The following is a 24793-nucleotide window of genomic DNA, read 5'->3' as shown; positions in this document are numbered from 1 at the left end:
TTTCTGGGTTCTTATCATGACTGACCATGACTAAAGACTAAACCCAATTTTGCATATGCACACATATGCCTGAGTAATTGTTCAATTTCCTTCATATGTATTCCATTCTTTCCATGAATAAATATGAATAATCATCTTATATTCTATGATACCATGGAAGTTGGGTTCATATCTTCTACTGGAGTTTTCCAAACTGTTTCAATACAAATTTAGAACAACCCCATTTTATTTGGGTAGTAGCTTTCGCTGACATCTTTATGAATATAAGGGTTTTCTCAACAAAACCCGATTAATCATCCTCGTGCCCAATCAAAAATTGATTTCCTTTGTCCCAAGAAAGAAACATTGTATCAGTCCACGAACTGGTACACATTATTGCCCTTTTATATTTGCAAATAATGCAAATTTTTGAATCAAGCCATTTCATTTAACCTTAACCGTCACCTCCTTTCTAATAGAAAAGTCAATGCCAAACATACTTGCCAGATATTCATGAATGATGCAATTGAATCATGAGAATCGCATATGTGAAACAAAAGATTCATGATTGCAGTGTAACATATATTATCAATATATCCATGTTTTCTCTGAAAATGTCTCAAAACCAATCATGATAATCAAAGAAAATTTAGAATAGCCATATTTGATTTCAGCCCCAACCACGAACCACACTAAACTGATTGGTTAAAGTACCGAATACCTTTTCATGGAGATATCCAGGTCACTTATCAGTAACTCATGAAATAATTTAATTTTGTTCTTTGAAAGAAACACTCTGGGCATCAGCCCATATGACAATTCAAATTTTAACATGGTGGTAAATGGCCAAAGACATCAATACCCTATCACTGTCAAATGTAGAAAAATCTATTTATTAATTCTTTTAATCTCATACGCATGGCAGATTCATTTTAGTGAGAATAACCAAGCAAGAAGGCATATATGTTGTAACATACATATGCAGACAATGAAAGCACACATATCACTGCCAGATGAAAACCGAAAAACATCTTCTAGTATATACACAATGCAATTTCCACTAGTGTGGCAACATACAGACATTATTGTATATATCAAGAATTCAAGCACATCAAATAAACTAATATACATCAATATGCACGTAAAATCCAGCCCCACAAATTTTCCAAAGCAACATCAGAATTTCTTCTACTTAGCATTTAGGGCTACGTTCAATGTTATTGATTTTAACTTCTTCTATTACGTACTCAGACTCATACTCTCTAATATTGCAAGAGAAAAAAATTCTATCTTTAGATTGTTGGAGCAATATTAGAAAATATGAAAAATAACAATATAATTCCAATAATAACAATAATAATAAAGAAATTCACAACATCAATTATATATGAGATTAATATAAACAACTAGAGTGAAAGTTAGAGAACTGACAAACTTGGAGATTGAGGCTTGCATAAATGCAATGTTCTAAAGATAGAATTTCGCCCCTACTCTTGTGCTTGTAGTTCGATAGGCGTCTATCTCCCAGGATTCAACAATCTATAATCCGAAGTTAAAGCACTTCAATCTTCGGACTCTGGCGAACTTCATATATTCCGTACTCTCAAGACACGACTCGGAGTTTGACTAAGAATGAGAGAAATAAAGTGGGGAAACCCTATTTCTCAAGAGTAAAAATTAACTCTAATTTCTCTATATCTAATACCAATGGTTTCATGGGTTTATATAGAATCCAACTTCTACTTATTAAAGAGATGTAACTTTTCACTATAAGTATACATCACTTATCAAGGGAATATCACTTAAACAACATAACGTTTCTAAGAAATTGGTTAACACTATTTTTCATTCAATTATTAAAATTATATATTACAATATTTCATATTATAATATATAATTTCCAACAATCTCCATTAGTCGCAAGAAAATTGCATCTCTATTGCAAATACATAAAAAAGAAACAGATCATTAGTTGCCTTCATATTTTGGGTTGGCCATCACATAATGATACGCTATTACCAGTACAAATATGAAGATGCCGAGAAAATTGGCAAAGAAGCCCAGGTCCTGATCATCCATCATCTGTAACATCAAAACAAAAAAACTAGAAAGTTTAGCAGAAGAATTCAGTGTTCCTCAATATCATGTGAAATACTTGTTAAATAGGTTTCCTACACACACTTGTTAGATGACGGAATAAGGGTGAAGGAAGTATGACGGAATAAATGTGAAAGGGAATGTGTAGGGAATGACACAACAAATGAAAACTACAACCCAAAAACTGTAAAAAAGTTTAAGTTGTTTTCACTTTCAAGTTTTTGTTTTCACATAATCTCCTTTATTTCTCCATCATCACTCCCATCACCTTCCTTCATCCTTCTCCGCTCCTCACTTCTCCCACATGCTTTTCATCTATCTAAAGCACAAAAAATGAAAACTAAAAGACCAAAAATGACATGGTTATCAAAACGTGCCCTAGTTGACCCTACAAAAAGATCACATCTAAATGAAGTTCAAACTCAAAAACTATCAACCAGAAAACAAGCAACATCGCAGAAACGATTGAAATCAACAAATAAAGCATACAGAGGAAATCGGGTTGTGTTCATAACTTGTATATTAATCGGAAATGTTAAGTGTTCATAACATGTATCCAACTCATATTACTACATCTATTCGTTTCCAAATTAGGCTGCCCATTGTGTGGCTTAGCCGAACTCTCATTTCCCTTAGTGTAAAAATATCGATGTACTAAAAAAAAAAAACAAATCAAAACTCTTATTTTCTCCAGTAGCAAAAAGATAAAAAAAAAAAAAAACTTAAAAAATGCCGGTGATTAGATGTTGAGTTTGTTAGACCAAGTCGGTGGGTGGATCATGCTCCCGCGACTTCAGGAAGTTGTGCTCACTGCAAACTCTTATCCATGCAGAGTTAGTTTAGGTTACAACTCTTTTAAGTGTTTCTTGTTTCTTGGATAAGTTTTCTTTGTGTGATTTTGAATAGCCTTGTAAATAGGGATTGCTTTCCCTGATGTAATCTGAAATGAAGTATAAATACGTGAGCCTCTCTTTGAAAGGTCAAGCTTCTAGTATAAATATAATATACAAGTTGCTCCATGAGAGCATAGATAATGTATGTATTCCTTCTCCTCCAAACCAGCCTTTCCTCTCAACCCTTCATGCATGCTCATCAGTCATCGGGTTGTATGCAAAACCAACAAGCTTCCCAACACTTGAAGCGCAAAAACCCATTCACACCATTAATTCCTTGTTTCACAAGTGTCCGTGAGCATAAATTATCTGTCTCCACGACAATGGGGGATTACCAAACCCAATCGATGTGGCGGATGCGCCTAGGCTTCGCCCTTCACAAGTGTCCGTGAGCATAAATTATCTGTCTCCACGACAATGGGGGATTACCAAACCCAATCGATGTGGCGGATGCGCCTAGGCTTCGCCCTTCGCACGGCTTTGGCATGCACCATTGTCGACTGCACCGTCCTATGGACCTCCACAACTTAAAAAGTACATAACCTACCCGTCCATTTCGTACATGACCACAATCCTAATAGCCCCGGACGCAACGCTTGGGGACGTCATGAGAAGCTGTTGGCATGTGATCTTTGCCACGGCACAGGTACTGTTGTCTTCTGTGCTGACCCTTTGGCTGGTGGAGCCTAAAAACTTCACGGTGGAGGTAGCGGCGGTGGCAGTTGCTCTGAGTGCTTTTGTGGTGGTTTTGCCGGAGTCCACGCACTTGTTGTCGAAGAGAATTGCGTTTGGGCAGTTTGTGATTGTTTATGTTGGCACTGTGATTCATGGAGCACAAACTGGGGTTGTCATGCATCCACTTGGTGTTGCATCAAGCACTGCCCTTGGAGCTTTCGCTTCTGTTGTTGCTATGTTGTTTCCTTATCCTCGGCTATCTTACTATGTGGTAACTATCCAGTTTATTTTCTTTAAACTCTTTACACATGCATTTTACTAAGTATTATTTTCTTGTCAGACTTACGTTGCTAGCTAAACAGACAGGGCCTGAGGTAGGGCGCGTAATCTATTATAGATATCATTGTAAAAGCTTGTATATATACTTATCAGTTAAAAACTACTAATTAGTTGCATTTTATATGTCTAAACTATATTAGTTTAGAGCTTTGATAACTGAACCAATCAGAACGAGGAAATTATAATACATGCATCCAGCTAATTTGGAAACACAAAGTTTGCAACAAAACAGCGTCGTACGGCAGATGGCAGCTTCTTGTTTGTCGAGACTGCCGGAATCGAAACAACAGTAAAAGCCCTTTGGTCTTGTGTAATTGTCTCTTAAATCCTAAAGAACAAGAAAACGATCCATGTAAGCCATTCTGGTTAGTTCAAGTGGTGAGGACGTGTAAGAAAACATATTATAATTAGGTTACGTCAAAACATTGTTTTCCTTCCTTATGAATAAAGAAAAAGAAAATCTACGTATCATCTAGCATTTGCGTGCGTGTAACAGATAATTAAAATAGTGTTTTTGCTATATCTTCTATAAATTATAGTAGTTTAGAATATCGTACTGTTAACATTTTTGCGGTAATTGATCATATCTCCCGCTTGATATGCTAAAAGATCTGTTTGGCTAAAGATGTAGAAATCGAATAAAACACCACACTGAGACAACAAGAACTACTCATTCTAGCTAGATCACATTCTAGCCATACTGCAAATAGTAGGATTGTGCCTGCAAGGGAATAATCATTTATGTGCAAATTATGTAAGCTGAAATGGAAATAATGCATTCGCAGGTCAGTAAATCATGGCGCATGTATGCCGGAAATGCTTCTCAGAGGTTAGCTTGCTTCGTTGAGGCCATCTCTTCCCGGGACAAGAGCGGAGCGCTCGAATTCCTCTCTCGGGGACAATCTCTCTCCAAAGAAGCAGCTAAGCTTCTTCAAAGCATCAGTAATAATCTGGTAAACTACTAATAACTCACAAAATGACATTACTTTGCTTCTTCCTGTAAATTATAGTTTGACGCACATACAAAAATAGCTCATAAAAAGCACAAAACAAATTTTTTTTGCATGTGTCAAATTGTAATAGGCAATTAAGTTTGAGCTTCGTGAATTAGCTCTGTAAGGTAATTAAAGGTTTTTGTTTCTTTGTAAGCAGGAAACCATGGTGTGGGAGAGACCACATATCAAATTTCTGAAACCAAATTATCTGGACTCAGGTGAAAGGTTGCAAGAAATTGAGGTTCCACTGAGGGGGATCGAAATAGCTTTATCTAGTTGCTCTTCACATCCTGTAAACCTAATTGATGAAGACCTAAGACGCAATTTACAAAGTTCAGAAGTAGAGGTTAGCCTAAGGCTTCTGCAAGCTAAGTACTCTTTGCCTTCCGATGCAACATTGGCTCCGAAGTCATACAGAGAAATCTTCGACAAGCCACTTTGGGCCGGAAAACCCACCACCAATAACCGTGAGAATCTTCCGGCTTTTTTCCTCTTGTACTGCATGGAACTCCTCCTAGAAAACCAACCCATTGCCTGGAATCCTCTAAACACTAGGAAACCTAACCAACAACCCAGTGATTCGCAAAATCAACGGCGGTGGAACTTCAAAACTGTTTGGAGAAACATAATCCCAAGTACCAGGAGTATAATTTTTGCTCTCAAGTGCTCACTTGCATTAGGCCTTGCTGTGTTATTCGGCTTGTTGTATAACAAGGAAAACGGGTACTGGTCAGGCCTCGCCATTGCCTTCAGCTTTGTAACAGGACGGCAAGCAACATTCACAGTTACAAATGCTCGAGTTCAAGGAATGGCACTGGGATCGATCTATGGAATCATATGGTTATTTATTTTCCAAAGACTTGAGAAATTCAAGCTCTTACCACTCATACCTTGGATCTTTTTCTGCCATTTTCTTAGGCATAGCAGGATGTATGGCCAAGCTGGTGGGATCTCGGCAGCCATTGCAGCATTACTTATCTTGGGTAGGGAAAACCATGGTCCTCCAAGTGAATTTGCATTTGCAAGAATGATAGAGGCATCCATTGGACTACTTTGTTTCCTTTTAGTAGAGATTGTCTTTTATCCGATGAGAGCAGCGACCCTAGCGAAAAATAAGCTCTCGCAAAGCATGGAGGCGCTTCGAGATTGTATAGGAGGAGTAAGGGCTTGTTTGGTTGTGCTTTTGAAAGAGTCAAAAGCGCTTCCTAATGAGTAAAAGCGCTTTAGTTTTAAAAAATGGTCGTTTGGCAAATATTTTAAAAGTGCTTTTAGTTAGAAGTAGAAGCACTAATAAGCATTTTCTAAGAAGCACCTAGGAGGTGCTTCCTCCTAAAAGTGCTATGCAGAGAAAACAAGGGAAGCACTTTGCTCCCTTTAATGAATTTTTTTCAATTCCCGAATTATCCCTATTTTTTAATTTGCAAAGTCTAAAATGCCATTACACTTGAAAAAAACATCAAAATTGACATCACCAATTTTTTATAGGTTTGCACGTTAAAAACCTAGAAGTCTTTTATTTTCATAATATTTTGGTGGCTGGAGAAGTCATCTTGGTCTCCATCTCTTCCTCTCCATCTTCCCCAAATCTCCATCACCTAAAATTCTTGTGGAGGTATGTTTGCTATTTCTTATCTTAAAATTTGTATGTAGTGTGTGAATTTGATTGTTGATATGTTATTTTTATCAAAATTGTTGTGATTTTTGAACTACACGAAAATAATTTTAGGGTTTAGTGATCGTTCATTGATATTCCAATGGTATTTTCTGCATTTTTTTCATGATATTTCTAATTTTCCTGATTCATTCTCTGATGAGCAAATTATATATGTTGCCTATCCAGTTAATTAACTCTAACAGCAACTTATTAAAACGCTCATGATCAAACTAACACAAGTAAAACCATCTCCAGTTTCCTATCATTGATCGAGATGTTTACAGAGGATGCATGTGCTACAGTTTGTTATAATTTTTTTGTTCGATTTCTAGCAACATATATAGTAGGAACTATGATCTCTCAAGCCCTAATTATATATGGGCTGAAGTTTTTCTTTGTTAAGCTATTTGTCACTTTGATTATTTGCAGAGTGAGAGTACTCTACAAATTTAGCTAAATAAGTACCTGTACTTATTTATTTAGCTCAAATTAAGCACATGTATAATGCAGTCCCACATGTATATATATATATAATGTGACATCATGCATGGACAGTGGAGAACGCAGGTTCATCATTAAGTATATGAATTAACAATAAACCACATTGCTCGGCCTTTGTAATAAATGAACTTTAACAAAAAGCTTCTAGTATTGTTTACTTTAACGAAAAATCATATTTTTACACTAAAAAGTATTTGTTTAATTTGTTAATCGTTTATGTAAACACAACGCTATGAAAGAAAAAAAAAAGGAATTAGATTAATTGGTCTGCAAGCATTGTTCAACATGCAGTAGAGATATTTCTACAATCTGCTCAACAGAAAGTTAATTTGCAGGTTTGATGCCGAGATTTGATGTCGCGTTATAAGTTAACTTGCAGGTTTAATAGCAAATTAACTTCTAATGACAACAGAAAGCAACACTAATGAATTTATTGTTAATGGTTACATATCATGCATTATATATACAAATACTAGATACATATGCAATGGTGTACTGCATTATTATATATAACAAATACTAGATACATATGCAATGGTGTACTTCATTATTATATATAACAACGGTGTACTGCATTATTATATATAACAAATACTAGTTACAAATCTTGCATTATTGCTTTTAATTTACTTTTGTGTTGTTAGCTAGGACGTAAGTAGTGGTATATGCTCTTATTATGTGCTATGGTTTTTTTTCCACTTCTCTTTATAGATATGTCTAAGAATATAGTTAAAGATATGCAAGATCGTGGAGAAGGTAACGAAAAAAAGAGCAAGGCAATGTGGGATGATGCAAGTGTTGAGATATTTATAAGTGTTTGTATAGCTGAGACATTAGCCGGAAATCAAACAGGTGGTCATCTTAATAGAATTGGATGGAAAAATGTTATTAAAAAATTTAATGACCTTACTCAAAGGTCATATGTTCATAAACAACTCAAGAACAAATGGACTGCACTTAAGAAAGAATGGCAATTGTGGGCATCATTAGTTGGAAAAGAGACTGGCTTAGGATGGGATCCTGTGAAGCAAACTATCATTGCAAGTGATGAGTGGTGGGAGAAAAAAGTGAAGGTGAGAAATTATTATCTCATATCCATGGAAATCTAACTTCATATTTATGTTCTTTTATCATAATTTGTTAATTGCAGTTGGTCATATTTCAGGAGAATTCTGAAGTTGCAAAATATCGAAATAGTGGATTGAAAAATGTTGACCAACTGGACATTTTGTTTAAAGAAGGAGCTGTTACAGGTGTAGGTGCATGGGCACCCTCACAAGGGTTGATGAGTAATAATGTCCAAAAAGCTCCAACATGCGAACAAAATGACGGTCAAGATATGAGTTCTAGCAGCAGTGATAGTAGCAATACAAACAACTCTACTGATGGAAGTGATGATGAATTTTATCAACTGGTTTCTGCAAGCTGTGTCACGGCTGTCTCTGAATGGTTAAAGTATGTTGACAAAGAACCTTGTAGGACTTCTTCGTATACGGGATATAGATGGGTAATGGAAGTTTTAAATGGTCATCCTATAAGATGCCATGAACAATTTAGGATGGAACAACATGTTTTTAAGGACTTGTTAGAGACTTTGAAGCGTGATTATGGCTTAAAAAGAATTGGAGATATAACCCTAGAAGAAGCATTAGCAATGTTTCTAAACACATTAGGTCATGGGCACACTAATAGGATGGTCCAAGAAAGGTTTCAACGCTCTGGAGAGACTGTTTCTAGGTGGTTTGGGATACTATTAGATGTTGTTTCTCGCATGGCTACTGATATTATATGTCCACATGATCGGCAATTCAAGAGAGTATCAAATAAAATTAAGGATGACAATCGGTATTGGCCATATTTTAAAGGTTGCATAGGGGCAATTGACGGAACACATGTCCCAGTTGTGGTACCTAGAGAAATGCAAGTGCCATATATAGGTAGAAAAGGAAATACAACTCAAAATGTTATGGCTGTATGTGATTTTAATATGTGTTTCACATTTGTCTGGGCTGGATGTGAGGGTGCTGCTCATGATTCACGTATATTCATGGAGGCCTTGAGAAGACCAGAATTGAAATTTCCTTATCCCCCTTCTGGTTAGTAATCAACCTTAGTCTTATATGAATGTGTTTATTTATTTATTATCTTATGAACACAAAAATCTTTATATTTTTCTTTTCAATTATGGTGTAGGCAAATATTATTTAGTTGATGCTGGATATCCACATATGAATGGATATATTGGACCTTATAGGGGTGAACGATATCATCTTCCTGAATTTCGACGTGGAAGTCATCCAAGAGGGAAAAAAGAGATATTTAATCAGAGACATTCATCCTTAAGATGCACAATAGAAAGAACTTTTGGTGTTTGGAAAAATAGATGGACAATGATTCGTCTCATGCGTAACTTCCCTTTTGAAAAACAGGTACAAATTGTTGTTGCTTCAATGGCCTTACACAATTTTATTAGGAAGCATTCCATGACAGATCAAGAGTTCCAACCTTATGATGATGATGATGAGCTACTTCCACCTGGACATGAGGAAGATCATAGAGATGAAGAAATTGTTGATGAAAATTTTACTCATAGGCGAGAGATGGATGTTGAACGAGAAAGGATTGCTAATCTTCTTATATCTAGTTAATGCTTATTTCACATTTGATTGTCATGCAACTATAACGTGTCATTTTGTTTTCAAGAAACAAACACATATTCTCAATAAGTATGTATAATTTTGTTAGTGATCATTATTTTTTGTAATTGAATTTTCATCGACTCTTAATCAAATTGTATGCTAATTATATACAAAAAATACTTATGCAAAAATTATTGAGAATTATTAATGAAAGCGCTTTTTCATTTGACAACCAAACACTCTATTTAATATCAAAAACGCTTCTATCCAATACAAAAACGCTTAGTTGGTTGCATGCCAAACAACAAACTACTTCCTCATAGAAGCGCTATTGAAAAGTGCTACAAACAAAAAGCGCTAGTGAGTAAAAGCGCTTTATAGAGTAGCACATCCAAACGAGCCCTAAATCTTTGCGTACCGGCTTCTACAGGATTGAGGGAAAAGCAGAGGAAGCTCAAGTCCCATGTCAAAGAACTAGAAACATTCATCCAAGAAGCTGAAACAGAGCCTAATTGCTGGTTCTTGCCCTTCCAGGGTGCCAGTTACAATCGGGTCCTAGGATCTTTATCAAAAATCGCTGATCTTTTACTATTTGTGGCCTATAAGACGGAGTTTCTCGCACAAGTAGAGCAGAACTTTGGAGGTGTTTGGGAGGAACTAAGGCAACAAATGAATGCTGATCTAGAGCTGCTAAAGGGTTGCCTTGAGGAGGCGTCTTCGATTAAGTCCCTGCCGGTATCCGAGACAATGTCGGAAAGTGATTACCATGACAGTGATTTGGGCAAACCACCGAGGGGATTTGCGACTTTGGGTTGTACTGATGATGTTGAGACTATTGTGAGTAGCTTTCTTCAACATTTGCAGGAAGTGGCTGACAAGGTACATACTAGTGACAGTGAAGAGAAACATAAGAGCCAAATGGTTCTTTGTTTGACTAGCCTGGGATTCTGCATTCCAAGCGTGATGAGAGAAACAATGGAGATGAAGAAAGAAGTGAGAAAACTAGTCAAATTGAATGCGCCTACATAGTGTTTAAGATTTTGGCTCGTCACAGACTCACAGTTAGTGTCCTATTTTGTTTAGTGTTATAGTAAGAAAATTAAAGGTGTACCGATTCTTTTAATAAAATTAAAAGGACTAGGAAAGAATCAAAGTTTTATTGTACAATTAAATTGGGAATCCTAGAAGATAATTTGGAAAAGGAAAGAAAGTGTTCTTTAGAATAAGAAAATAATCATAAAATAGGCATGTAAACCACCCAACAACAACAACAACAAAGCCTTTTCCCACTAAGTGGGGTCGGCTATCATGTAAACCACCCTATACTTAAAAATATGGTGTGGCAAGGCCATGGAAAGTGTGTGAAGCTAGAGACAGCCGTTGGAAAGAGAGAGGGAGAGCCGCATGAAAGAGAGGGATTAGTTCTAGGGTTTGCAAAAATACTGTAACTCTATTGTTAATCAAAGAAGTCGTGGTTTCTCTACTCAGGGAAATCACAACTGGATGTAGGCTAAAGTTCCACCAAACTAGTATAATTCTTGTGTGGTTCTAGTTATTCTCCAATTTGCTAAGTTTAGTTTTTTGCGGGATACGTCAAAGAGCAAGATCTAGAGGCGAGTCAGAATTATAACACATAGCTCCTATGAGAGATGGTTCACTTTAACAATACATCTAACTAATTGGCAAATGCTATTAGATTTGCCAATCTTCAATTGACCTCAGTACACATTGTAATTTGGTTAGATCATATACATAACCATGAATCCTAATCTTCCTGAACAATGCACCAAACATAATTTTCTTTTCGGTGAACCCTAAAAATATGCTTTTTGCACTTTCTACGAACAACTGATCACTTGATTCACTATCACAGCCAATGGGAACCTTCAAAACACAATCCGAGCACGGACAACACCCTTCATAATGTAAAGGTGTGGAAAATTAAATATGAAGCACAGCTAAAATAGAGAAGAAAATAATGTGTATAACAGAACATAGTCATATTGTATAACGTAAATCAAGCTGCATCCGTTGTGAAATAGTTCACGCTACAAATTAATAGGATATCTCCATTAGTCGCAAGAAAATTGCATCTCTATTGCAAATACATAAAAAAGAAACAGATCATTAGTTGCCTTCATATTTTGGGTCGGCCATCACATAATGATACGCTATTACCAGTACAAATATGAAGATGCCGAGAAAATTGGCAAAGAAGCCCAGGTCCTGGTCATCCATCATCTGTGACATCAAAACGGAAAAACTAGAAAGTTTAGCAGAAGAATTCAGTGTTCCTCAATAGCATGTGAAATACTTGTTAAATAGGTTTCCTACACACACTTGTTAGATGACGGAATAAGGGTGAAGGAAGTATGACGGAATAAATGTGAAAGGGAATGTGTAGGGAATGACACAACAAATGAAAACTACAACCCAAAAACTGTAAAAAAGTTTAAGTTGTTTTCACTTTCAAGTTTTTGTTTTCACATAATCTCCTTTATTTCTCCATCATCGCTCCCATCACCTCCCTTCATCCTTCTCCGCTCCTCACTTCTCCCACATGCTTTTCATCTATCTAAAGCACAAAAAATGAAAACTAAAAGACCAAAAATGAAATGGTTATCAAAACGTGCCCTAGTTGACCCTACAAAAAGATCACATCTAAATGAAGTTCAAACTCAAAAACTATCAACCAGAAAACAAGCAACATCGCAGAAACGATTGAAATCAACAAATAAAGCATACAGAGGAAATCGGGTTGTGTTCATAACTTGTATGTTAATCGGAAATGTTAAGTGTTCTAAGGAAACAGAAAATCATACCCAACTAAACCTTTCATGTGTCCAATTCATATTACTACATCTATTCGTTCCCAATTGTTTTCCTTTGGCAACATTTCGTAAATCATAAAACACCCATTAACACTTATATTCTCGACGCAAATGCATACGTAGCGATTAAAAATTCTTAAGCTTCCTTTGAATTACCCTTCGTTCCTCTCGTTCCTCACAATTACACTAGCAAAACAATGCTTGAATTTCGTATCCGTATTCAGCTAAGCATCCAATTTCCAAACCCAAATACATCAAAACACGATTCTTTCAAAGAATTCAACTGTTCGACTTCAAATACAAAACCCATAACCAAATTAATAATTAAATAATTCCAAATGACTCTGTCCAGAATATAGATCTACGAAACGGATAAACAAAACCGCAATTGCTTAGCAAAACAAAGCAAAGAATTCGAACTGGAATCATGAATTTCGAGATCTTACGGATCGAAGTGATCATGATCCGAAGAATTGAGAAACAGGACGAGAATCTTACAGTTTTTGGAGTCGATTACTCAGTCAATGACGAAGCTTGAGCCTTCTGAAACTAGCGAAAACTATTTGTGCTGCGCGTCGAGGAAAGACAAACTGATATATTACAGTGACGAAACGGCGTCGTATTGCGTGTCGGTATTGAAAAATAAAAAGGGAAAAGAAAAAGAAAGTGTGGCTGCTGGGATTCGAGCCCAGGTCTCCACGGCCACAACGTGGAATTCTTACCACTAAACTACAGCCACAAGTTGATGAGTTGTTTACAGATATTTACTTGTAGGTACACAAAAGGGGCTATTTTTTTCCGATTTCTTTTGGTCCAGAGCGTCAACACGCGTAGTTTTGTTTTGTAATTTTCTTTCGTTAGCACTACAGGACTACCTCGTCGAATCAGGTAATTTGGGTTTGTCATGTCAATCCCATGATCGTCACGCTAAACTTTGACTTGTATAAGTTATAATCATTTTTGAGATTTGAGTTTCAACTTTTCTCTACTTACTCACGAGATTTTTCAGTTAAATGAGAGAAGAAGAGAAAAACAACTAATTTAGCTCTAGCAACACCAGAACAATCATTCACCAAAGAAGAATCCACCTCCACAATTAGATAAGAAAAGTTTCTTGTTTTAGCCATCTTCAAACCATAGTGCAAAGCGGAGAAATTCCCGAACCCCTTTCATAAAAGCAATAATCTAATTACCATGCCAATCCCTAATTAACCCTTTACTTCCAACTCGCCCATTGGAATTAGACCTGGTAATTTCTTGCATGACTCGTTAATTCGACACAAACGTTAACTAGTTGGATTGTTATCAGGTCACTCGTTAAAATTCTGTTAATAATGAGCTCTTAACAAATTTGTTTGTTTTCTCTCCGTCTAGACTCTAGACGCTCAGTCTCTCTCTTTGATGGCCATCTATTTGTCTATCTTCAAGCCACTACAGTGACCACATGCGTATCTAATCTCACAATCCAAGGCACCACCGCACTAATGAATCACGACCACCACCACCAACTCTGAATAATTGTGTATCATTTATACATTGATCTAATATCATTTTCGTACGTGAAAATTAAGTAAATATGCCCTTACTTATTGTACTTGACCCTTAGTTAATATAAGGTAGACTAGTCACTAGTCCTGTAGATTGACGAGAATGTACTTGAACCATGGCCCTTTTATTCATTTATGGACTAGGGTTAATGATTCAAACAATGAACCTTCTTCAACATTAGAAAGAGCTATCATTAGGCTATCTCCAACATAAAGGTTTAAAATTTCAAAATTTAGCCCCGTATTTTTAGCTATTCACCCATACGTATGAGGTTAATAATTTAACAGTAAGAAACCTATAATTTTCACCCCCAATTTATAATTTATTAAACTTTTGTATTTTGTTGATTATTTTTAGCTAATTTGGAATTAGTTTTTATATGATATTTCTCGTTGATTATTTGATTATTATTTAAGCATTGATTAACGCACTTATTTCTTATTAGTGATACATCATTTAATTTACAAATTGTTCGAGACAAATTGTCCGACCTCAATCTCGAAAATTCAATTTTGCTGTTAAACCATTTTCAAACATCAATTGGAAGGATAGTTTCATGTTTGTGCTAAGTGATTAGTTAATTAGTTCATTCACGACGCAAAAAAAAAACAAAGCTCAATCCGAGTCGCCCCGATTATCTAGACGTAGTTAACGCTTAAATCCAACGGTCCACAGTCATTTCTGTCGAAAAAACACAAAACTCGCCACATCATCGATCCTCGTGAACCCAGAATCCGCACACCGGTCTTCAACTCCCCGCCAGTCGTCGATCCACACACAATCCACGGTCCCCCATCACCCAAACCCACGCACGGATGGCAGCCCTCAACCGTCGATTGCGACCAATCCAAACCCGAAATCTCACGTAAACAAACACAAAACCCACGTTTCACTCCCAAACCTCTCTCTATATAAACACCCCACCTTCCCTCTCATTCCCCACAAACATCTGCACACCGAATTCGAAAATCTGACCCCAAATCGAAACTCCAAATTCATTTCGCAGCAATGACGGGACGCGGCAAGGGAGGCAAGGGGCTGGGAAAGGGGGGAGCCAAGAGGCACAGGAAGGTGCTGAGGGACAACATCCAGGGCATCACCAAGCCCGCCATCCGCCGTCTGGCTCGCCGTGGTGGCGTCAAGCGTATCAGTGGCCTCATCTACGAGGAGACCCGGGGAGTGCTCAAGATCTTCTTGGAGAATGTGATCCGTGACGCTGTGACCTACACTGAGCACGCCAGGAGGAAGACCGTGACGGCGATGGACGTCGTCTACGCGCTCAAGAGGCAGGGCAGGACTCTCTACGGGTTTGGGGGTTAGGTTATTAGGGTTTCGGATTGGGGATTTTGTAAATGGGTTGGTTGGTGGGTAGAATTAGGTATGGAAGTGCTTCAATTTTATGTTTTGAATTTGGATTTGAATCGAAAATCTACTTGTTTTCATTTGATTTTGCTGCTTAATTATTATTCTTCTTATTTTTGTGTTAATTTTGTTCTATTTTATTTCCGACGTTGAACAATTTTGTTCTAAGTTCATCAAATAATTTACGAAATTCAGATATACGAATGGCCCACTTTGTTAACCGGGTCGGGGTTATGGAACGGACTTGTCTCGGAAGTTAGTCGGGCTCCGTTTGGAAAGAATGGGTACTATTTTTTCTCTGTTAAATAATAGAAATGTTAAATTAGGGAGTTGATGAAATTTGAATATGTATTGTTAGATTAGATATTAAATTAGAGAGTCGATGAAATTTAAATTTGTAGATTAGATGTTAAATTAGTGAGTCGATAAAACTCAAATAATTGTGTGAGAGTAACGCTTATCCGTTAGAGGGCTACTTGCGCAATGCATGTACAATTGAAGTCTACTTTTCTGGAGAAACCTTTTGAGCAAACATCTACAATTATAATGCTTTGTGAATTTCTTTTACGGTGCGATGCATTTGTATTTGCTTTCTTATAAATTGATTGATTCGTTCTTGGCCTTGTAAGAAGTGTCTGTTCATTTTGCATCTACTTCTTTGATGTTAGAGTAGTGTTAAACTGATGTAGATCAATGGCAGTCCAAGGCGCAAATCAAACTATAAGGGTGCATTTGTTGTGTTGGATTATCTTGAATGGATTAGCTTTGTGGACTAAGTTGAACTGATTTAAACTAAACTAAGTTAGACAAGCGTTTGGTGTGTTGGACTAATAATTAAAAAGGGAGACTTTGGATGCGGTCCCTAGTTATGAACAATCTTTGACTGAAACCTTATTGGTTTTCAATTTTTGATCCAAGTCCCTGAAATTAATTGATAATTTATTTCTATGTACGTTACTATATTTTTTAAATTAAAAATTAAAATTTATAGTTGTTTATAGTAATGAGATTTTAAATAAAAAACCATAATTTGTGGGATTAAAAATATTAAAATATAAATATACTATTGTGTGTGTGTGTGTGTAAACATGGGTACATTCATAAAAATAACCAAAAAATTATTGTATCAAAACATGGGTACATTCTTCAAAATGGGTACATTTAGCAAAAATAAAAATGGGTACAAATAAATAAAAAAATATGGGTACAATACAAATAAAACTTTAAAAAATATGGGCACAAAAAGAATTTAATATATGGGTACAAATTAAAACTGAAAGGAAAATTGGTACAAATTAAAAAGGGGTTGCAAATTAAAAATGGGTACAAACTAAAAATAAAAATATATGATAAAAAATTTGGCCATAAGAATAAATATACTAATTGTAACATTTTTAATATTAAATGAATATATTTAGAAATAAAAAATATTTTATTATTGAAATAATTAATGATATTATTAATACAAAGGACCTTGATCAAAAATTGAAAAATAATAAGGTTTTAATCAATAGAGTAGTAAAAATAAGGATGAAAACCTAATTACTCCAATTAAAAACAATAACAAATTCTAATATTATATTATTTAATTCATTATAATTATTATTTTATATTATTAATTCAGATTTATTATTATTTTATTCTTACTTTTGTCTATATTTTTCCCCTCTAGAAACCTCTGTAGTGCTTTCCTATTTCTTTTCTGTTCATTTCCCTCGCCCTTCATAAGTTACTTCGTCCTAATCCCTCTTTTTCTTTGTCCCTCTCCCTTTTCATCTCCACCTTTTTCTTCTTATTTTTCTTCGTTCATCTCCCTTGTTTCTTTTTCTAATTTTTCTAGGATGCAATTGGCAAATTAGAACCCATATCAGAGTTTGAGTCATATGGGTACTCATCGTTCTGCTTCTCCGGCGTCAACAATGAAGGTATGCGATTAGGGAGTCTGGAGTGCATGTGTAATTAGAACTGCTCTTGCGCATGTGTGAATGGGTGACTGCTGTGCTTTTCATATGCACATCCATTTTTTTGTTTTGGTATCGAATTTTGGGTTTGGATTTGGTTTTGAGAATGGAAAGAGTGCATAATTTTTTGCCTTTTTTGTTCTCGAATTTTGAGGGATTTAGGTTTGAAATGGTATATGAGAGGGGCGAAGCAGAGCATAGTAGGTAAATGAGATCTGGGTTTCGAATTTTGAGAGGAACAAGTAGGAAGAGGAAGGGGACGAAGCAAGGAGTTGGTCTTAGCAATCCGGCCTATTTCGGGGGGTCTCGCTAAGACCCTATAGGGAAGCTGTTAGTCTTGGTTAGTCGGGATGAGTTTCATTAAAGCTTGTCCCAGCGTGGAACAAACACGACACTGCATTCTCACTTAATCTACAAGAACAACAATACAATCGCTCACCCCTGTTGTGGCATACAAGCATTAGTTTGTTATCTTTTTTTTTTTTTTTTTTTTTTTTGGCTCCAAAAACAACCAATCACTATGAAAGAAAAACCTCGAGTATAACTAGGTGTAAGCATAATACCTGACAGCCCATTTAAAACTCACTGGTACATCTATAGATAACCGTTTAAATAAATAAACGGATATGGATATAATTGTTTAACCGTAAAACTTAAATGGATGATTGTGGATATTACCTGTGTTTGCAAACAGTTACTCATTTAACCGTTTATTTTAACATTTATCAAAGTGAAATTAAACGTTTGCATCCAAAATCTTGAAAGTTAAGGCTTACAAAATAAACTAGCTATCAAAGTTTTTCAAACACAAATTGCATACTCCAATCTGTAAAAACAATTAATTCTCTATTTCTCATATTTGAATGCTGTCACTCACAACATATGTCAGCATATTTGTAGCTATACCAGCTTTTCATGCATTAGCAATATGTCGTTGTTGCTCTTGAGTTTGATTACCTAGTTCATCATCATTTTCTTCATCTTCATGTTTGATTGGAAATTCATCAGAACGATACTCCTTGCGAAGAAAGTTGTGCAATCATGCACAAGCTAACACTAACTCTGCTTATGTTTTAATGGAAATGGAGGTGCGGACTTAAAATTGTGAATCGAGATCTAAATACACCAAATATCATCTCCACTACGTTTCTCAAGGAAGCATGTCAAAGATTTAGCAACTCATGCACATTTATGGGGTCACGATTGTTACCAACAAAATTTTGGAGATGATATCAAACATCTCAAAACGATGCTAAAAATTAACGACAATTTGCAAATCCACAATCCACTAGAAAAAAAAATTACCTAAAATTAAAACACATAAAGTTATTATTTATGGTACGTCCTAGTGCAAATAAATAAATGAATATGAACAATCTGGCACTTTAAGTTTGTTCCTCCTTGATACAACATCATATAACACTTTGAAGTCATGAGTTGAACCCTCACATCCGTTAAGAATATATATGAATTCCAAATTAAAGTTACAAGCAGCTAATACATTCTGTGATATTTTACCATGACGATCACGATAGCTAGCTAGCTACTTCGGGTCTTGATACCATTGCTGGTATATGTGTTCCATCAATAACTCCAACATAATCCTAAAATAATTATAAGAGTTGATACATAGCTAAGAATATGTTTATGAAACCAGTTTAATCAGGACATGGTTAAGATAAGTACAAATTACTAACCTTAAAATAAGGGTAAAATCTTGTACTTTCTCTTATTATAGTTGGCATCGTGGATCCAGGTTGGATTATCAAATCTGATGCAATTGTGTTCAAGGCCTTCAGAATGTTGCTGAAATTTTTGTTTGTTGTAAAATGTGACCGTCAAAATGTGTCCCGAGTTTGGCAATATCGAGAATTTTGACCAACAATGAGTAGAAATGTAGCAACCATTTATTCAATACAAATATCTCTTGTACCCTTATTAACTACTATGAATCAGATGAAGAAAATGAAGATTTGTGTATGAAGATTTGCAGAGAAAGAAAGAGAGAGAGAGAGAAGAATGAAAGAAATGGTTGAGACTTTTCAAATTGCTTTTCATGAAAATGTAAATGAATTGTTATTGGCACTTCAAAAATCTCATTCTACACTCCAAATTTTCTATATTTGAAAAAAAAAAATACACTCATGAGGAGTGTAGAATGAGATTTTTGAAATGCCAATAACACTTCCCAAATGTAAAGGTTTACAATATATGCCATATATAGCATTTTACACTTTGACAGCTCACCTCTAACCACCTAACTAACTTTTAACAACTCAGCTAACTACCAACAATTCTCAACTATATTTAGCTGACATGGCACACACCTATTTGCTAATGACACATGTCTGCGCTTATCAAGTACATCACTTTTAGTGACCAATTTTTTAATCAGTAGATAATCGCGCACACTCAATAGGAGAAGAGTCCCCTAATTAGCCACCTCTGGAAGACGCGTCACCGATGCATGCCCTCTTATTAGTTCATGTTTGATGAAAACACAATTTTGAAAAGTGCGGGTCTATTAGTCCAGCCAAAGAATAATCGTGTGTTTGATTGGTTCATATCGATAAACCTAATCGGAATAATTTCTAACAAATTGTTTCATTTTCCTTCAAGATTACCATTATCCATTTCATTTTCAGTGGCCCTTTTTTTTCAGAACAAAAAGTGCATCCAAGAACAGTATATAAATTATATAATTAAATATTCGAAGTTTTAACGAAAAGTCTGCTCACTTTAACAAAAATCATATTTTTATACTAAAAAGTCAAACCTGATACCATTCACTTTACCCTTTATTTTGTTTTTAACGTTAAAACTCAAAGTTTTCAAACATTTTTTTATTAGTTTTTCTTTAAATATTTGGTTCAATGCGAAAGTAGAATGGATATATACATATACATATATACAGACACAAAATATGGTGTAAAAAGGAGACGAACGAATATTTGCCAGTTGCCACGAATCTCATCAGAAATGAACCGTTGTTAGGAGACAATTTTCATTGTGTTTGGAATACGAGTGGTAGATCACATGTCATTATAAGTAAAAAAAAGTTTTATTTTTTAAGTTGTTAATTTTTAACATAAATATCTCAGAACTTGTAATAACACGTGATGTACTATTCCGTGTTCCGAATATCCTAAAAAATCTCTCCGTTGGTGGACCGACACTCACTAGCCATGACTCAAATCTGAAGACTATTGGACTCATTCGACTAGTTGACAATTAACTTATTTTATGTTTGAGTTTCAAAAAGGTGGTGAATTAATGTATTTAGTTTTCTTCTCCAGCGCAAAAATTCAAATCTTAAGACTTTACTTTGAGTTTTAAGATTTGAATCTTTGCATTGAAGGAGAAATATTGAACTAAAAAAAATTGTATGTGAGTTTTAGCAATTTGGTTATACCATTTGAGATGATTGAATTCAAAACTTAAATATCAATTTTTCTACTTAGGATGGAATCTCATATTAAAACTCAAATTTGGGTCTCAACTTTTCAAAAACTTATATATGAATTTTAAGCCTCCGGTGGATTTAGAACCTTACAATCATATTTAGAATCAAATATCAAATTTGAGTCCAAATTTTTCGTGCACTGAATATACTCTTACATATAAAGAGTCATTCATCCTTGGTTGTCAATTAATCACAGTTCGATAATTAAATTAAAAAAAAATCTCATTAACACTAAATTTGCAATCATATTAGAATTTAGCTTATCTTGAAATGAAAAATGGCTCTTTACATATAGAGCAGGCAAAATGTATTACTTTATTTTCACAAATTTGATGTAGATTGGGGAATAATTGAGAGATGGAATATGCATATCAATAATTGATTTGGTTTATCCTGGGCCACAAAATGCACGGTGATGGATCCTCGTAGCCTATTTCATCTCAAAGTGAAGGAAAGGATGCATGTCATGTGAAGCTAGCAAATTATTTTTATACTTGTGGACATGAATCTCTAAAATTTCACATCTGATTAACCACCCTAGGACCACTTTCAAACAAGGGAGCAAGAAAGTAACTTAGCACAACAAAGCTAAAACAATAAAGTGCCAAACAAAAGGGGTTCCAATCCCACTTAAAAAGAGAGTTTGTACTCTTTTGTTCTACGCAGAGGCTCCATATGTTTTTGTAAACACGCAAAATAATGAGGTTGTCCTGATGATAAAATTAGTGTTACAATCTCTGAGTACAACGCTTGATCCTTTGATTCAATCTCAATAGTAGAATTTAATTAGGGAAGTGAATCCTTGATCTTGAATCGGGCTTGTGATTTCTTTAAGGGCCGTCAAGGCTTGATCTTACACAAATTGGGACCACAAGTAGTGTCATGCGGTAGGTGATTTTTGGCTTTGATGGTGGATGAATCGGCACATGTGCTTGTTGATTGTCCACGAATGGTGAAGAATATAGAGAGCTTTATGAGTCTTTCGGGTTTGTAGGGTGTCTAAGTGTCAATTTCTTTGTCTTGGAGGAGAAAAACTTGTGTGGGGCTTAACTTGCCATTGGATCATGCTGAGTGATACTACATACAACTCATAACTTGCCATGTATTAAACATTAAATATGATTTCTAATTTTTCGTTTTATGTCAAAATAAATTAAAAAGTTAAAGCATTATTTCTTCAAGAAACTAAAATTGCTAAAATAAAACTCACAAACCCCAGTTCCTTCATCTGCAAACCCGCCCATAGACTCTTCTTTCTCGTCGGTCAGTGTCCCTAATGCCGTCTATTCTTCTCCCTTACTACTCAACCTCCCCTTCCCTGATTCCCACATCTCTCATCTTTCTCTCCCATGATTGCTTATAACTAATTCAATTTCACATCAATAGGCCATAGTATTTGAAAACTGGAACTACTAACAACTGGTGAAGGAAGGTGGCTTTAATAATTGGGTTCTTCACCAGAATTTATGTGTCCATAATAATTATTCGATAAGTTATAAAAATACTGAGGTTAGTCAAAAACCTAATTCATTTCAGATGGATTAATGAACCTTTGAACCAGTAATTACACAAATTCTACACAATTTCCCAGCAACCATGCAAGGCCGTGAGAGAGATAACCTTGCGATTATGATGTCCCTCAAAGTTAGGCCTTTTAAAAAATTTATTTTTCCATATAGTTTTTTATATTAAGTTTATTAATTATGATATAAATTGAAAATAAGAAATTATATTAACGCAACAATGCTTAACACACGGCAAGTTATGAATGGTATGGTAGTGCCACTCATCATGATCCAGTGGCAAGACTACACAAGTTTTTCTCGTCTTGAAGGCTCGTATTTACAAGACTCTCCATGATTCTTTGCATTGAATCAATTCCTTTTCCAGGCCTTAATTTATGGAGTTTGTTTCCATGAATCGTCTTGATTAAAGTTTGATTTGAACTTGATTTGATATAAATGTGAACCAAATCAAATAAGTTGGTAATTTGACCAAAAAATTTAATTGATAAAACAACCAAAGCTTGATTTGAACCAAATCAGTTAATTTGGTAAACCGTCGAAGAACTTGAGTATAAGCTTGGACTTGATTGGTGTCCAATTTGATTTAATCAAATAATTTTGAATTAATTAAATGACTTGATTAATTCTACGGATGGAAGGATTTGATTGGAGTACAATAACCAATTTGATTTAATCAAATCATTTAACTAAGTAATTGTTTGGAAAATTAACCAAATTTTTTTTTTGTCGAGTTAACCAAATTGACATAATTTGTATATTTATATCAAAGTCAAGTTAAAAGATAAATCCCCAATGTCACTCTTGATGACTTGTCTATCTTAGATGAGTCATGCCATGCGTGCAATTTGTGAGACCCAATATATGCGCCATGTAAGCCTTGGCAAGTCAAAACTTAGTATATATTTTGATGAATATTTATTTTACCAAAGTTTCGATGTCTACATTTTTTCTCTAACTTTGTTTGGATGAAGAAAATAAACGTGGGTTTTTGAAGAAAGTCAAAATTTATAAATTGACAAGAACAAATTCTCTTATTTGGATTCATAAATATAGAAATTTAGAATATCCCCATGGAAAAAAAAAACTTGGAATCTGAGACCTCTAATTCCCAAGTTTAAATTTAATGTAAACATGTGTCACTTTCAAATTTCTACGAGTGATAGTTTAAAAATAATAATTTCCGTATTCAAATTCAATTCTTCTTTTAGGTTCAAACAAGAAAATTCACAAATTTTATAAAACAAAATTCTGTCATTTCAATTTCCGTTATTTTAAAATTCCTCAGTAATCTTAAATTTCTTATTCCAAACATAGGGTAAAAGAAAAGGAAAACCAATGACAAGAGCTTGAAAACTTTAAGTTTTAATGATAAGGACAAAATAAAGAGTAAAGTGAATAGTACCAGGATTGACTTTTTAGTGTAAAAATGTGGTTTTTTGTTAAAGTGAACAGTATCAGAATCTTTTCGTTAAAGTTCCCTAAAAGAAATGATTAATTTCCATCACACTACTCTTTGTTCCTCTCCCCCACTCCCTCTTAATTGTGTTTGTCCCTTGATTTTATCGCAATTTATTTAATTATGTGACTATGAATAAGAGAGGAAGTAAAAGAGGGTAAAAATCGAGAGAGTGCAGAAAACGTTTCTCATTTTTAATACTAGAGTCAGATGAATTCTGGACCGTCTACTACTGTGCAAGTACTAATCTTTGACATTGTGGGTAATATTAATGGAGAGGCACGCATTTGATGAGTACGATGGATTATTATTGTTTGGTATTAGTCGCATTATGTATGGTCCAAAGTTGATTGAGGTGCCACGGGTCAGGTTCAATGTGGAGTCGTGAACAAAAATCACAATCCCTTTTTGCAAGAATCTCGTGATATTCGTTTGATCAAACTTGAAAACAAAAATTCATTTTAGCCACGTACATGAAGTGTTTGGAGTTTTGGGTCACTTTGGTTGGTAACATGGAGAGAAGAATCGGCATATATGGAGACAAGTTAGAGATGATTCATCCTGTTCTTTTTACAAAATCAAGTACTATATTCATTAAATGATTTTAGCAGTATCGAAGATATGTATATACCAATGTTAACATATTGCATTAACAACAAATACAAGTAATATTGAAGAGTAGAGCATATAATAAAGGTCTTCGAGAGCATTTGAGTAAATAACCTTAATCATTTGAGCTCAATTACTTGGGTTAACCAACTAGGTCTAAAATGAATGAAATTCACACGGTCCATCATACATGAATGTCTAACTGGTTAATAAACAACTAAGTTTAAAGTACCAACTAACTGTTAATTTACTGATATTAGATATA

The 24793-nt window shown here is 35.0% G+C and overlaps 5 protein-coding genes and 1 non-coding gene across 6 annotated transcripts; 3 read left to right on the top strand and 3 right to left on the bottom strand.

Moving 5' to 3' along the window:
• Nucleotides 1–1896: 1896 nt before the first annotated feature.
• LOC103439832 (dolichyl-diphosphooligosaccharide--protein glycosyltransferase subunit 4A-like) lies at nt 1897–2615 on the bottom strand. Its single transcript, XM_070808986.1, has one exon. It carries the CDS (start codon nt 2068–2070, stop codon nt 1948–1950), a length of 123 nt encoding a protein of 40 aa, XP_070665087.1. The 5' UTR covers nt 2071–2615; the 3' UTR covers nt 1897–1947.
• A 1927-nt stretch (nt 2616–4542) lies between these two features.
• On the top strand, nt 4543–9897 carry LOC103414556 (uncharacterized). The gene is made up of 3 exons (XM_029089849.2): nt 4543–4936; nt 5136–6590; nt 9563–9897. The coding sequence occupies exons 1-2, from the start codon at nt 4748–4750 to the stop codon at nt 6192–6194; spliced, it is 1248 nt and encodes a 415-aa protein (XP_028945682.1). The 5' UTR covers nt 4543–4747; the 3' UTR covers nt 6195–6590; nt 9563–9897.
• Nucleotides 7847–9897, top strand: LOC114819917 (uncharacterized). The gene is made up of 3 exons (XM_070809116.1): nt 7847–8206; nt 8284–9229; nt 9327–9897. The coding sequence occupies exons 1-3, from the start codon at nt 7847–7849 to the stop codon at nt 9779–9781; spliced, it is 1761 nt and encodes a 586-aa protein (XP_070665217.1). The 3' UTR covers nt 9782–9897.
• A 1856-nt stretch (nt 9898–11753) lies between these two features.
• LOC103413764 (dolichyl-diphosphooligosaccharide--protein glycosyltransferase subunit 4A) lies at nt 11754–13277 on the bottom strand. The gene is made up of 2 exons (XM_008352202.4): nt 13102–13277; nt 11754–12013 (listed from the first exon to the last, which is right to left on the bottom strand). The coding sequence occupies exon 2, from the start codon at nt 12011–12013 to the stop codon at nt 11900–11902; it is 114 nt and encodes a 37-aa protein (XP_008350424.1). The 5' UTR covers nt 13102–13277; the 3' UTR covers nt 11754–11899.
• On the bottom strand, nt 13271–13342 carry TRNAH-GUG (transfer RNA histidin (anticodon GUG)). Its single transcript has one exon. It is a non-coding gene; the product is annotated as a tRNA-His (tRNA).
• A 1589-nt stretch (nt 13343–14931) lies between these two features.
• On the top strand, nt 14932–15598 carry LOC103423416 (histone H4). The gene has a single exon (XM_008361487.4). It carries the CDS (start codon nt 15160–15162, stop codon nt 15469–15471), a length of 312 nt encoding a protein of 103 aa, XP_008359709.3. The 5' UTR covers nt 14932–15159; the 3' UTR covers nt 15472–15598.
• Nucleotides 15599–24793: the final 9195 nt, after the last annotated feature.

Source organism: Malus domestica, chromosome 12 (genome assembly GCF_042453785.1).
Source record: "Malus domestica chromosome 12, GDT2T_hap1".
NCBI lineage: Eukaryota > Viridiplantae > Streptophyta > Magnoliopsida > Rosales > Rosaceae > Malus > Malus domestica.
The sequence above is the reverse complement of the archived record's forward strand: the minus strand, read 5'-3'. Positions and strand labels throughout refer to the sequence as shown.

What these genes read in the sequence shown, in the direction of transcription:
- LOC103413764 (XM_008352202.4), bottom strand. Translation starts at nt 12,013, where the DNA reads ATGATGGATGACCAGGACCTGGGCTTCTTTGCCAATTTTCTCGGCATC.
- LOC103423416 (XM_008361487.4), top strand. Translation starts at nt 15,160, where the DNA reads ATGACGGGACGCGGCAAGGGAGGCAAGGGGCTGGGAAAGGGGGGAGCC.
- LOC103439832 (XM_070808986.1), bottom strand. Translation starts at nt 2,070, where the DNA reads ATGTTACAGATGATGGATGATCAGGACCTGGGCTTCTTTGCCAATTTT.
- LOC103414556 (XM_029089849.2), top strand. Translation starts at nt 4,748, where the DNA reads ATGGAAATAATGCATTCGCAGGTCAGTAAATCATGGCGCATGTATGCC. An exon ending in AAAGCATCAGTAATAATCTG is followed by an intron (nt 4,937 to 5,135) that starts GTAAACTACTAA and finishes CTTTGTAAGCAG; the next exon opens with GAAACCATGGTGTGGGAGAG.
- LOC114819917 (XM_070809116.1), top strand. Translation starts at nt 7,847, where the DNA reads ATGTCTAAGAATATAGTTAAAGATATGCAAGATCGTGGAGAAGGTAAC. An exon ending in GGTGGGAGAAAAAAGTGAAG is followed by an intron (nt 8,207 to 8,283) that starts GTGAGAAATTAT and finishes TGTTAATTGCAG; the next exon opens with TTGGTCATATTTCAGGAGAA. An exon ending in ATTTCCTTATCCCCCTTCTG is followed by an intron (nt 9,230 to 9,326) that starts GTTAGTAATCAA and finishes ATTATGGTGTAG; the next exon opens with GCAAATATTATTTAGTTGAT.